The sequence below is a fragment of the Hevea brasiliensis genome, chromosome 13 (assembly GCF_030052815.1).
Source record: "Hevea brasiliensis isolate MT/VB/25A 57/8 chromosome 13, ASM3005281v1, whole genome shotgun sequence".
NCBI lineage: Eukaryota > Viridiplantae > Streptophyta > Magnoliopsida > Malpighiales > Euphorbiaceae > Hevea > Hevea brasiliensis.
In genome coordinates, this window is record NC_079505.1 from 83,728,226 (window position 1) to 83,741,587 (window position 13,362).

The 13,362-nt window shown below is 28.6% G+C and overlaps 1 protein-coding gene across 1 annotated transcript; it reads right to left on the minus strand.

Annotated features, from left to right (window-relative positions):
- Positions 1 to 2,059: 2,059 nt before the first annotated feature.
- Positions 2,060 to 3,500, minus strand: LOC110634047 (uncharacterized). The gene has a single exon (XM_021782930.2). The coding sequence runs from the start codon at positions 3,340 to 3,342 to the stop codon at positions 2,422 to 2,424; it is 921 nt and encodes a 306-aa protein (XP_021638622.2). The 5' UTR covers positions 3,343 to 3,500; the 3' UTR covers positions 2,060 to 2,421.
- Between the last annotated feature and the right edge of the window lie 9,862 nt (positions 3,501 to 13,362).

The following is a 13,362-nucleotide window of genomic DNA, read 5'->3' on the forward strand; positions in this document are numbered from 1 at the left end:
GAGTTCATCGCAGCCAACGTATAAAATTAAATTATTTTTTGTCCACCATCAAATTCGGGATATGACGGCCGCGGTTATTATCTGCCTTTCTATGATTTTACGTAGATCGTGTTGGATATATTTAATTATTTAATTTTTATTACAAAGGCTCTAGAATCGAGATTTTTTTTTTTTAAAGTAAAATCGAGAGTTTATATATAAACATATACATGTATATTAATTAACTACTTGTTTGGATCAGAAGAAAAAGGAATGAAGGAAAATAAATTATGAAAAATATTTATGATGTAATATTTAAAAAAAAAATAAAAAAAAATAATGATTGAAAGAAAAATATTTAATATATTTTTTTTTAAGTTCGTTCTCTTCGATTTAGAGAGAAAAAAATAATATGAAATAAAATTACCTTTTTAACTTATAAAATTATATAATAATCTTTTTATTTTTATATTTATTTATGTCTTTTAGTTATTTGTATATTTTTTTTAATATTTTTAATATCAATGATAAAATAATAGAGTAATATTTTATGAGTCCCTTTTTATAATTATATATTTAATATAGTATTTATTAAATTAAAATATTTATTCACATAAAAAAATAATTTATAAGATAAAAATAAAATAATAATTTTAATTATTTTATTTTCACCCTTTTACAAAAAAAATAAATTTATTTTTCTCTTTTTCAAACACAAAAAAATATATATATAAAAAAATAAAAAAAAATTTCTTTTTTATTTTCCTTTCCCTCTTATAATTTACCCAAACATAGCATTAAAAGGCCAGCGGGGGCAAAGAGAACGCGCACGAGTAGGTAAAATTAGTATTCGCAGTGCGATGGGAGGACGTGTGGGGTTCGAGGGGAAAAGGGCCGGTGACTGTTTGGGTGGGCGTCTGTGAAGATTTGAAAGTCATGGATAAGGAAAGTCCCCAAAATTACAAGAATTGCCGACCACGTGTCTCATTTGACTTTTACTGCCACGAGAGGCTGCCAATGAGGTTGCATTATACTCCCACGTGCTTCTTTTTGATAATTGTAATCACCCAGCCGCATTGGCAAATCTTTTTGTCGCATTGTCACCCATACTGTGGTTCTTTCATTGCTTCAACTTTACCTTTCCTTTTGAAAAAATTAACTAAATAATAACAATAAAACTATTTTATACCTATTTAATTGGATTTGGTTGGGTTGGGTTGGGTTGGGTTGGGCGGAGAATGGTTGGAAAGTAGAAGGAAACGTAACAAAGGCAAAAATTTTAATGCAGGTTGGCCCATCGCTTCATTTCTAGTTACACCTCACAATCAGAGCCCATTGGGCTAATTCGTTCCTTCCTCGCAATGCGGTGGCAATTGGCAAAACAAAAGAAGCCTTTCCTTGATTTGTTGTATATTTTTAAAAAATTAATAAAAATAAAAATATATTTATATTAAATTTATTGCACATTTTTAAATTCAAAAATGATTCAAAAAGTAAAAAATGGAATATAAATAATTTAAAGAATATATATTATTAATTATAAAAATTCATATACAAGTATATTTTGGTTATAAATAAGGTAAAAATAATTTTTTTTTTAAATATAAACACAGTAAAAATATAAGTATTTATAAATAAAAGGAAAAACTTTATTTTTTTATATATATGAACTTTAATCAGTTATTGGGTTTGATCTCAATTACTTTATAATTAAATATTTACATATTATATTGAGGAAAAATAAATCAAAACTTTTATAGTGTTTTTATCTTTATAAAAAATTCCAATTTATCTTAATTTTCATCCCGCCTCATTGTATTTTGATGAGTAAAAATAATTTTTTTATATATAAAAAAAGCTAAAAACAAATTATTAGACATAAATCTATTTATGTACCTTACACTGAGAGTTGAAAATCCAAATTGAGAAGACGATTGAAGATTTATAACTAAAAGCTACACAATAAATTTCATATATATGTATATTTATAATCAATTATCTTATTTCTTAATATTTATATGATTAAGCATTCATTATAATATCCCATTACAACTCATCAAGCCGTCCAAAACACAAAATAGGAATAAAAGCAACCATTTATATTAAACATCATTACACTAAAGAGTTCTTGCTTATATAATCTCTGTTAACAAACTTTACATAACTGAACGGCGTCGAAAACCCACACCCACACCCACACCCACACCCACATAGAGATAGAGGAACGTGATCAATGGACAGTAGTGAAAAGTTCAAAAACCAAGCTTCAAGAAGGAAACAAAAATATTCACAATTTTTGCACCAAAAAAGATAATTCGCAACTTTAGTGTTAAACTCAGATTAATATGGTAATATTCCATAACCATACCCACCAAAACCATAAACTTCTTTGATTTTTAGATGGCTTTGGGACTTCTGCCTCTTTTCCCGTTACTGTTATTTTCACCGGCCCAAAGAGAGAGCAGCCTTTACGTCTAATCTCCATGCAAAACCACCACCCTCCATTCTCCACACGTCACATGGTACGGTGATCGAGCTTCTTTCCTTCTCATTTCCACTCGTCTTCTGGTTCTGCACCCTTACCCTGCACGTGAATGCTCGCTTGCTCCCTAGAGCCGCCGTCACCGGCGATTTTTCCTTAATCACTAGCCACACCACCACCTCTCCTCTTCCGTTTTCTCCGCCGCCTGCCATCGTCCTGTATGCCTCGTTCGTCCACGTTACCCTTCCAAAACCGTCGGATATCATCCCTGGACACGTGTCCCTCTCCAGATTCATCTTCCTCTCCTCGTCCGTACACCCCAGTCCATCCAAGTCCACCCACGTGTCCGTAATACATTCCACTGTTACGCATGACCCAATCAACACCCTCATCACCTGAGGCGTCAGCACAGACTGATAACCTGGCATGCCAAAACGTGTGGATATTACCATCCGATCATGACACTTCTCATTGCTACCAAAACCAAGCCATGTGGGAACGGTCCTTGTTTGTTTTAGTGAAAGCAAGTCCAGCGCCGATTCCCTTCCAGGAGTATCCTTTCGATCGGGAGTCTCTGGCAAGAGAGGCAGAGTCACCGCTGCGTCTACCTTCTCTTCTATCAAACCTTTTCTTTTCCTAATATTGCCACCATTATTACACCTCTTACTGTTATTCCCGTTTGTGGCGTTAAATCTTCTCTTTCCTCTGCCGGACCTGTAACTAACCTCACTCATCTCCGGACATGACCAACAAGAGGATGAACCGGCGTTGGCCGGTTTGGGGGCAATCGGCCGGAATCTCAGCATTATCCGATCAACTTTCGACATATCATAAGCACCCCCACCATACCTCGCTATGCAGCAACCTCCCCTACGGTCCATTTTGCAGTTTTCCTCTCTCTAAAACCCAGAGTATCTCTGCCTCTACCCCTCACCCCTCTACCCTCTATTTCTCTCTATCTTTTAGCTTGTCCTTCCTCTTTAACGACGATAGATACACACTAATTACAAGGGAGATATTATATAGAACGACCATGATTTTATGTCAGTATATTTGATAAAGAATATTAAATATAAAAAAAAATTATCATGTAAAAAAAAATTAACACATAAATAAATTTAAAATTTATTAAATTTATTTTAATTTAATTATTATTTCATAATTAATTTATTATTCTATATAAAATTATTTACATGAAATAATCAATCCATTATATAATTCCTCAATTACAAAGGGGTAAAGATGAGCACTGTATTTATAAGAACTGTGGGCTCGACGTGTGTGGAATCCGACAAGTGTGGAAGAGTAAGCTTAACAGCACAGAAAAGGGATTGGCTGAAATCAGTAACGTGGCGCTTCTGTATCAAGTGGGGCCCGCATAATATGAAGATTTATGATTGGGCCCCACAGTGTTGCTAATAGGATCGTAGGAGATAGGGATGGGGCACCAAAAGGAGTAATTGAATCATTCATTAGCGATTTGATTTTATCTAGCATACCTATACAAAATAGTAAATTAATTATTGTCCAATAAAAGTAAATTAATTATATAGTAATAAATTAATAATAATATATCCCATAAAATAATTTTTTTATATTAAATTAAACATTTAATATTCGCTCCCATTATGTTTTGTTATATCTTTAATACTATTTAGAGAAAAGTGATTAGTTAGTTATTATAAAGCGACAAATATAATTAATTATTTGTATAATAAATTTTTATCTTACTATTACTTATTACTTATAAGTAATAGTAATCAATTTAATTATATTGATTATATTATATAAATAAATTATTTATTTATAATATATTTATATCTTATTATTTATAATATTAAAAATTTTTATTTATATATAATACTTATGATATTTATACACATTTATATAAATTATCGTGAAATTTTATTGACTAATTTATGTTAGAAGAGTAAAATCAAATGTCACATAATTCCCAAAAATATTTTTACATTGTCTTTGACATTTGCTATAGCAGTTTTTATTTAATTTTGTAAAAAATAAATTATAAATATTTTTATTTAATTATCATATTATAATTAATTTATTATTATATTTTTTTTGTAAATTATTTAATATATTAATCCTGCATAAAATAATAAAAATATAATATATTTTCTTAATCAGATGAGCGGCACGTGCGCATCAGGCCACGTTGTACAATAAGGTTTGTCGTATTCACGTAATTTTAATTATAATAGAAATTTCTATACAAATAAAAAAAAAATGAACGGCTTCTTTTATTGTTTTTATTTTTATTTTTATTTTTTTAAGGTTATTTGTGATAGTTCTAGAAGGATGACACGTGCACCAATAGTATTTGGACATCAGCAACTGACCTATTGCAGGTCTTCTGGACGGTTGGTTTTGACACGGATCTCGCGTCTGAGACGTGTGATTCGGGGACGTCATCACGTGGAAGAGAGAGAGAGGGCCGTTTCTCTGGAGTGTCGGGATTTGCTTCCTAGAGTACGTAAATGCCTTCGTCATATATTGACGAAAATACCCATGCTGGCCAGCCTGCCTTGCAATTTGCTTTTTCTGCTGGTGATCTTGGATAATATTTCATGGCGGAATTGACCTGCGTTAAATATTGAGAATATTATAAATTAAATTAAATATCATATTAATAGTGTTACAATTAATTTCATCTATTATCCGTGAAACTCTATTTTTATATTTTTAAAATAATATTGAGGCAAAGAATGAAAGATGCATTGCAATCCAATGAAGATCATATAATGTCAATTACGTTATTAATCAGTCAAATTTATATTAAAATTATCGAGTGTAATAATTTTATGATTAATCTAATAAGATAATTTTATTTTATTTTGATTCAACTCTCCATATTAGAATTAATAATTAAAAGATATAAATGAGTCAATAACGAATTATTTAATAATATATCTATACATTATCATCTTAAATTTAATAATAAATTTTTTTTATAAAATTAAATTAAATATGTAAATTGATAATTTAAATCTCATATTTAAGAGAGCTATAATTATGGTACTTGAAGAATTTTATTTTTATTTTTTTATTTTTTACACCAAAGAAAAAGGAAGTAATTTATCTTTCAGTATGAAAACGAAAAAAAAAAAAAAGGAGCAATTTGATTGGTATGCTATCTCACATCTCCATGGCTTTATTATATATCTTTATCCACCCATGAGATCCACAAAATTTCCCTTAATTAAAATTATATTTTATATTACACGATCTGTTTCCAAACGTAGTATTTTGTGGCCAAGGCAAATGCCACCGTAGATAATATATATCCCACCAGCTTTTTAAACTAATGTGGTACAAAATTTAAAATCACATATGCGCCTCCGTTTTCCTTATCTGCCAGTTGAAGCCAGTGGCCAATAATGCTTTATTACGTAAATCAAAACATGTACGAGCTTTAGATGAGTTGAATTATTGTGGTTTTTAAGATAAATTATAAATTAATAATATTTTAATATATAATTAATAAAGAATTTTATAAATTTATTTTTTTAAAACTTTTTTATATTCTAATAATTTGTTTATTTATATTACTGATCGTGGTCTATCCTGAATGTGACAAATATGGTCCATTTATGCGACATCATTGGTCCTGTGGTATATATTTTATTTTTTTAGTATAATTAATTTTTATTAAAATTTAAATTTAAAATTTTATACCTTTGATATAATTTTAATATCATTAAATTAAAATTTTATTACTCATATTTTAAAAATTTGACTAGACAAGTTTTGGGGCGTGGGTGTGGTAAATTGCATGCGATGAGAGAGTAGGTGGAATATTGGTTTCGGAGTTATAGAATGATTAAGGTTTGTCGTATACTGCAATATGCGCAGATCAAAGGTTACTTTCAAGCCACCATTATCTTCCTGATTGTTCTTTTGGTTTGTCCAAATGGAAGCATATAATTTAATCCATCATATTTATCCATAGGATGCAAAAGGATTAAAAAAAATAGAAAAAAAAATTAAATAAACCCGGTAATATATTTTTTTTAAGTTCAAAAATAAATGCAGAAGTTTGCATTTAATGTCACCGTTTTTTAGCGAAAAATAAAATAATATTTTTTAAAAAAATTTAATAATTAAATATTAATTTTATATTTTTAAATATTAAAATTTATTTATTATTTACAAAAATTTAAAATCTTGCCCATTATTTTTATTCTTCTTCTTCTTAACCGATTTCTTACTTATGATAGTCTTCTGATTTATTATTCTGGTGATATGATTTGAAAAATTAAAAAAAAAAGTTAAATCACATAAATCTGGATTCAATTAGGGAAAATAAATCTAGGTTTTGGTAATAACTAGGTTGAATTTCTAATTGATATTTATGGATTGAATTTTTAGATTGATGTTGATGGGTTGATTTTGTATTCTTGTGTTCTTACAATATTTCTGAGTTTTTTTTTTTTTTACAATTTGCAGATTTATTTTTACTGGGTTATTGTGTTTTTACAAATTAATTTGGACTTTTTTTTGAAACTATAGATTTTTGGAGCCAAAATTCATTTTGAGTTTGTTTGGTTATGCGTTAAAAGTGGGGCTTATTCACAATAATCCGTGAGATTTAGGAATTTCTTGCAGGCCACCTCTGATGGTTCCTCGTGACAAGTCACAGCCAAATGGCCCAAACAATTATTAGTTTCTTGACGCAAGTGCCACCTCCGCGGCAAATCAGCCAGATCGTTCATTGCGTTTTTCTCATTTGTTCATATATCGTGTCACGCAATTATGTTCACCCAAATATATATGAAAATAATATTTTCTCTCATAAAAATATAAATACTCATTAAATTTTATATAAAAAGATTTTATATATTCATATTTAATTAATTTAAATATGATACGTGATCAAATTTATTTAAAAAAATAATTTATTAATTACATATATATATATATATATATATATATACACACACACACCCTGGTGAGTATACAACAACACTTGTTGATTTCTCATTATTTCCAACACTAATCATTGTGTTCCTCCACGCATGCATGTAACTTCATGCAATATAAATATTCCTTGATTATTTAAATATTTTTATAGATTTAAATTTAAGATGACTTGGTTAATATTTTTAATGATATTTAATTTATTTTAAATTTAAAATATAAATATATAAATATTATTTATTATTTATAAATAGATTCATGCTGGACAAAAATTTTTCAAAGTGGCGTTATGTATGATTAGGCAGGAGCTTGTCATTGAAAAAAAGGGGTTGTGATTGACTAATTCTCAGTGGCATCTCAATAAAAGTGATAATGACTTGTTTAGATATCCAAAGCAGACAAGATCATGTGCATGCCTATTATTCAGAATTTTGCGCCAAGATCATGTGCATCTCTACGTTTTGATTGGAAGAAAATTAAAAAAAATAAAAATATTTTTTATTTAAAAATTAAAAAATAATAAAATAATAAATAATTTTATTTTAAGGATAAAATAAATAAATTTATTTTTTATTTTTATAATTATTTATTTTAATTTTAAATAAATAATAATAAAATTAATATTTTACTATTTAAAAAGTTATTTCCCTACACATTAATCTTTCCTTTTATTCGCCTCACCAAAGCAAAGGCTATAAATCCCTTTAATACCCTTATACTGTTTTTTTTAATATAATTTATAAGCTTTAAAAATATTTATAATAATTTTTTACTTATAAATTAAATTTATAAATTAAAAAAAAAATAAATTAAGAGCTTAACTTTTTATTTTAATATTTATAAATTAATTTAATAAAATATTTTATTATATTATTATTATTTAATTTTTAAAATTTTATCATAAATTTTATTTAGTATTTTTTAAAATTATTTAAATAACAAATATGTTTATAAATTATTTTTTATTAAACACATCAACTATTTATTAATCACGTATAATCATTTTAATTAAATACATAATTATTTAAAATTTTAATTATTTATAAATTAAAACAACTTATAAACCATAAATACTTATAAATTAAATCAAACACTCCCTAATTCTTTTCTAGACTTAATAAAAATTTCTTAAATATATAGTGATATAGAGGTACTCAGTCTTCTTAAATTCACCCGTTGGAACCTACATAAGTCATTCCTCGACGCTTCTATTGCATTCCTGATTCCATCAAAGTGGGATAGAGTTTATATATACATATCAAAGATGCGATTTTATAAAATAAAACAAAAAATGCAACCATAAGATTTTGTTAAAGACATTAATTTCTATGACTTATATATATATATATATAGTAACTGTTTCAAGTTTGCTTGAGCTACCTTTACAGTAAAAAAATTCAATATTTAAGATTAAACTTTTTTATGATTAATTATTTTATATTTAATTTATGTAACATCCTAAATGTTTAAATTTATTATTTTGTGAGTAATATTAATATTTTTATTTTATTTAAATTTTAGAAAATTATTTAAAATTTTTTAGATTTTCGAAATCGGATTTGATTTCCCGAAAATATAAAACTTTGATATTTTTAAAAATTAATTTAAAGATTACGTAGCAAAACTAAAAATATATTTGGAGTCTACCAATTTTTCTGAGTTTTCTACAATTTTTTCGGAATTTTTGGGCATCGTTTTCGATCCCAATGTATAGTAAAAATTTAAAATTTTGTATTTTGAATCAGATAGCCATCGGAAACGACGCGCGAAGCTCCATTTACTCGCGTGCGCCGTTTTGGATTTATGGCCAAAATTCAGCCGATCTGGCCACCGATTGGGCCGGGTCTTGTGTCAATATCATCTACACCTCGAGAGCTTTCCATAGACACCAAGAACACCAAAATTCATTAAGCGGTTTATCCAATTTTTGTCCGGGAAGTTTTACCCCATTTTCAAATTTTAGGCTAGATTTCTCACAAACCGTGAACCTCACGAGGAAACTGATAGTACCAGAACGCTCCACTCATCTAGCGCTTCGCGGCAATATAAATTTCGAAATTTTCCGACACCGTTTTTCGGTGGGTCCCACGAAATTTCGTAATATTTTTTCGAGCATTAAATGAGCTTAGAAAATTCTGTAAAAATTTTATACTAACCCCCGTGTTGTGTGCTTCGTGTAGGTACCTTCAATTCGTGGAAATTCGACAGTTGTCAGGATCTGTGAATTTTCGGCCAGACAGACCGGCTACCGAAAAAGTCTTGGAATTGGATCGGGATTTTAGCTACCCCACCGTTTTCAGACGTCCCGAGCACGTCCCCGGAGTCGGAATCGGTATAGGTAAACCCGAACCTTACTTTTTCGTAATTTTCTAGTGCTTAAATGAGATTAAAAATTCATAAAATATTCGTGATAGCTCAGAAAATTATGATTCTTTTTGCATTAGCCTGATAATATTGCTAAAGGCTGCAGGGCAAAGTTTTAGAATTTTTAAAGTTTATTTGGGTAATTATTGCAAAAAGGGTCAATTATTATGACTAAATTATAATTTTACATATTGTGATTGATGACTGTTTGGATGGGCCTAGGAGGGGCTGTGTGATATGATTGAGTTGTGGGTGTATAGTTGGTGGATATAGAAGTGTGTTTTAAATCCATTTGCAGGTTCAGTATGTCATAGGTATAGGGGAGACTCTGCTAAATTTTCGGCATGACTTAGGACGTCTTTTGTCTTTTTCTTAGTTTGTATTGAGTCAAATTTATTAAATGATTGTAATAAAATTGTCAGGTGAGCCGGGACAGCTTTCTTCCTCCGCCCAGCCGCCACAGTGACTGTTGTCAAGTCTGTGAGTAAAATATTAATTTTAATTGTAATTTCGATATTATTATATGTTCAAGCATGCCCATGCATCACTTATATGTATATATCTATGTAGTTAAACTCTAGGCACGTTTTATGTTGCATTCACAACTGTTAAAGTGCCATGGATGTTGTTGTGGTAATTTGGAGCAGCGTGCGTGCGTTGGCGTGCATGTGATGTAGTGTTGGCTATGGATAGGACGGGTAGATACGGCTTGAGATCTTCACTGGGACCTGGTCCTTCGGGGTAGACACGGCTTGAGTTCTTCGCTCGGACCCCGATTTGGTTTATTAAGCGAAAGTTTGGTTTGAATTCTTTGCTGGCACAAGTTGGATTAAAGATAGCCATATAGGGGATCAGCTCCCATATATTTATGATTTGACATTATTTGGTGTGTGAGTGCCCCAAATTACCTTTTTGTTGTTATGATGTGAAAATATTGCTAATGTTGCATTTCACTCTGCAGGGTGCATTAGTTTTAGATAATTATAGAGATTATGGTTAAAATTGATATTTTACTCTCTGAGTCGAACGTTCACTTCTGTTTATTAATTTTCAGGCTACAGGAGGATTATTATTGTGGTTAACCTGCTTTTCTTCTTCGTATGTTGTTTACTAATGTTTGTGTAATTCTATTAACTCCTAGAATTTCCGCATGTGTTAGAAATATTTATTTGATTTGGGTCTGCAATATAAATTATCATGTTGGACATGTAAACTTATTATATGCATGTATATTGGACTAGATGAGGGAGCTAAGCTTCCATTTATTTTTGTAACGTTTGAGTATGTGGAAAGTGAGCTGAGCTCTCTAATTGATTATATATTATGTTTACAGGTCAGGTGAATCAAAAACTCCCCGTTGAAATGTCCATTTAATGGCCGGACTTTGTCTGGTTTAATTCTTGAAATTGGGCCCAAATGGGTCTTAGAGTTGGATTGAGAAATAGTTAGGCTTACTATTGGCCTCGGAGGCTTCCGGCCCATAGATTGGATCGCGACAATTTATATTTTATTTTTAATAGTAAATTATATATTATCATTTTTATTCAATAATTATTAATAAAATAAATTATACTTAAAAAAAAGTGAAATTATAATATAAACATATTTAAGATTGATGATAAAGAGATACAGGGAATGAATGAAATGAATTTAATTAATTATATATGTGTTTGTTGAGGACCACAATGAATAAGATACTTGCAAAAGTCGAAAAATCATCCGATTAGAATATGAATTCGATTAAAATTATGGTGGATCCCACATTAAATACATGTGTCTTATTTTTTGTTGATTGAGTGTTTATACACTTTAGTGTATGTAAGAAATTTCATTATTTAATAATATTATTTAATATTTATTTTCAAAATTACACTATAAAATTTTATTAATCATAAATTTCTTAATTAATTATATTAAATGTATTTTAAATTTATATTAATATTTTAATAATTATATGTATATATATCAAAATTAAATTTAAATTTAATTTCTTAAATAATTAATATTAATTATTTCAACTAAATAGTACTTCATAAAAATGTACAATATAATTGAAATTAGAAAAAAATGTGTATGATAAAAAAAATAAATATAATAATAAGTATTCTCAAAGATATTCTCTTAAATATTATTTTAATATTTAAGAAATAATAGTAATAAAATCATAAAAAAGTCATAATTATTTATAATTTGCGGTCTTTATATTCTTATTTCTTTTTAGATTTTATTTTTATTTTTCTTATTGAAATTATAATAAGTGAAAAAAAAATAATAATCTCTATGCTAGTATCCATTTGCTGTTTGTTCATTACTTCTTTGCTCAACTGAAGAATAAGGAAAAATCTTACTTAAAATTTTACCTAAATATATAAAATTCATATATCCAACAATATAATTTAGATATAAATCACCAGTGAATCACATAAGAAAAATCCAAAAACAAAATCACATCCATTGCTGCGTGCTTCATAAGCAATTTATTATTTTGTAGGATGTCATATGTGGTACAGCTGTTCAAAATACACATAGCTTGATGGATACATGAGGGATTATTACAATTTGGTTAATCATATTCAATTAAAAAAAAATTAATCTGTAAATGCTATGTGACTTTTTCTTGGTTGATGATTTGAAATTAAATGGTTCAATACAGAAATATAATAAAATATTAATAATAAAATAAGTGGGCATTAAAAGAATTATACTTAAATGCCATGAACATAAATGGTTTCAAATATTTTTAATTTTTAAATTAATATAATTAATTTTAAATAAATTTGAATAATGAAAAATTTACATATAATTGATTTCAATTAGTTTTAAATTAAGACTAATTAATTATTACTGTGAATGGTTGAGTCTCTTTCTAAAGGTGGAAGTTAAAATTCTTTAAAAAAATGGTAATGTCAAATTTAGGCAGAGTTTTGATGCTATCTATAAGAAAAAGACATTGATTATGCATGTCCACTAACCTTTGATTAAACTAAGGGAACAAAACACAACACCACAGCTTTTGCCGATTATTTTATCTCAATGCTTCCCATATTTAGCTAGAAGATTGTACCCCATTTCATGATTTCAGCATCTGCAACCAATGATATTTGACCACATCAAAATATTAGAATATTTCGCAATCCTCAAGCCTGGTTTTCAATCCCCTCAATTAATATGGTTTTAGCTTAAGTTGAAAACTATAGTATTTTGTTTCTGCCAAGTGTTCATGTGGCACCAACTACACGCGGAGATGGAGCATCTCACACTGCAAAGGTCGTCCATGCGTAGATTAGGTTGGTGGAACCTTTGCCTATCCAAGAAAAGGACTAATGTCATGAACAGTAAAAGAAGATAAGACACGCAAGTATTCAACAAAAGAGAAATATATCTACCCTTCCATGTAATGTCTTCTGATATACCATATTGAGTAAGACTGACGTTTGCAAAGAAACCCTAATCTTTATCTCATCAAGAAATTATTTTGGTATTGACACACTACAAAAGTGGGAAAAATGAGAATCCTGCATGCCATGTATCTTTTTTCCCAGTTGAGAAGTTTGCATGCTTGGTCTGGAGATGACAACGACTAGCTAATTGCAAAAATCACC

What these genes read in the sequence shown, in the direction of transcription:
- LOC110634047 (XM_021782930.2), bottom strand. Translation starts at nt 3,342, where the DNA reads ATGGACCGTAGGGGAGGTTGCTGCATAGCGAGGTATGGTGGGGGTGCT.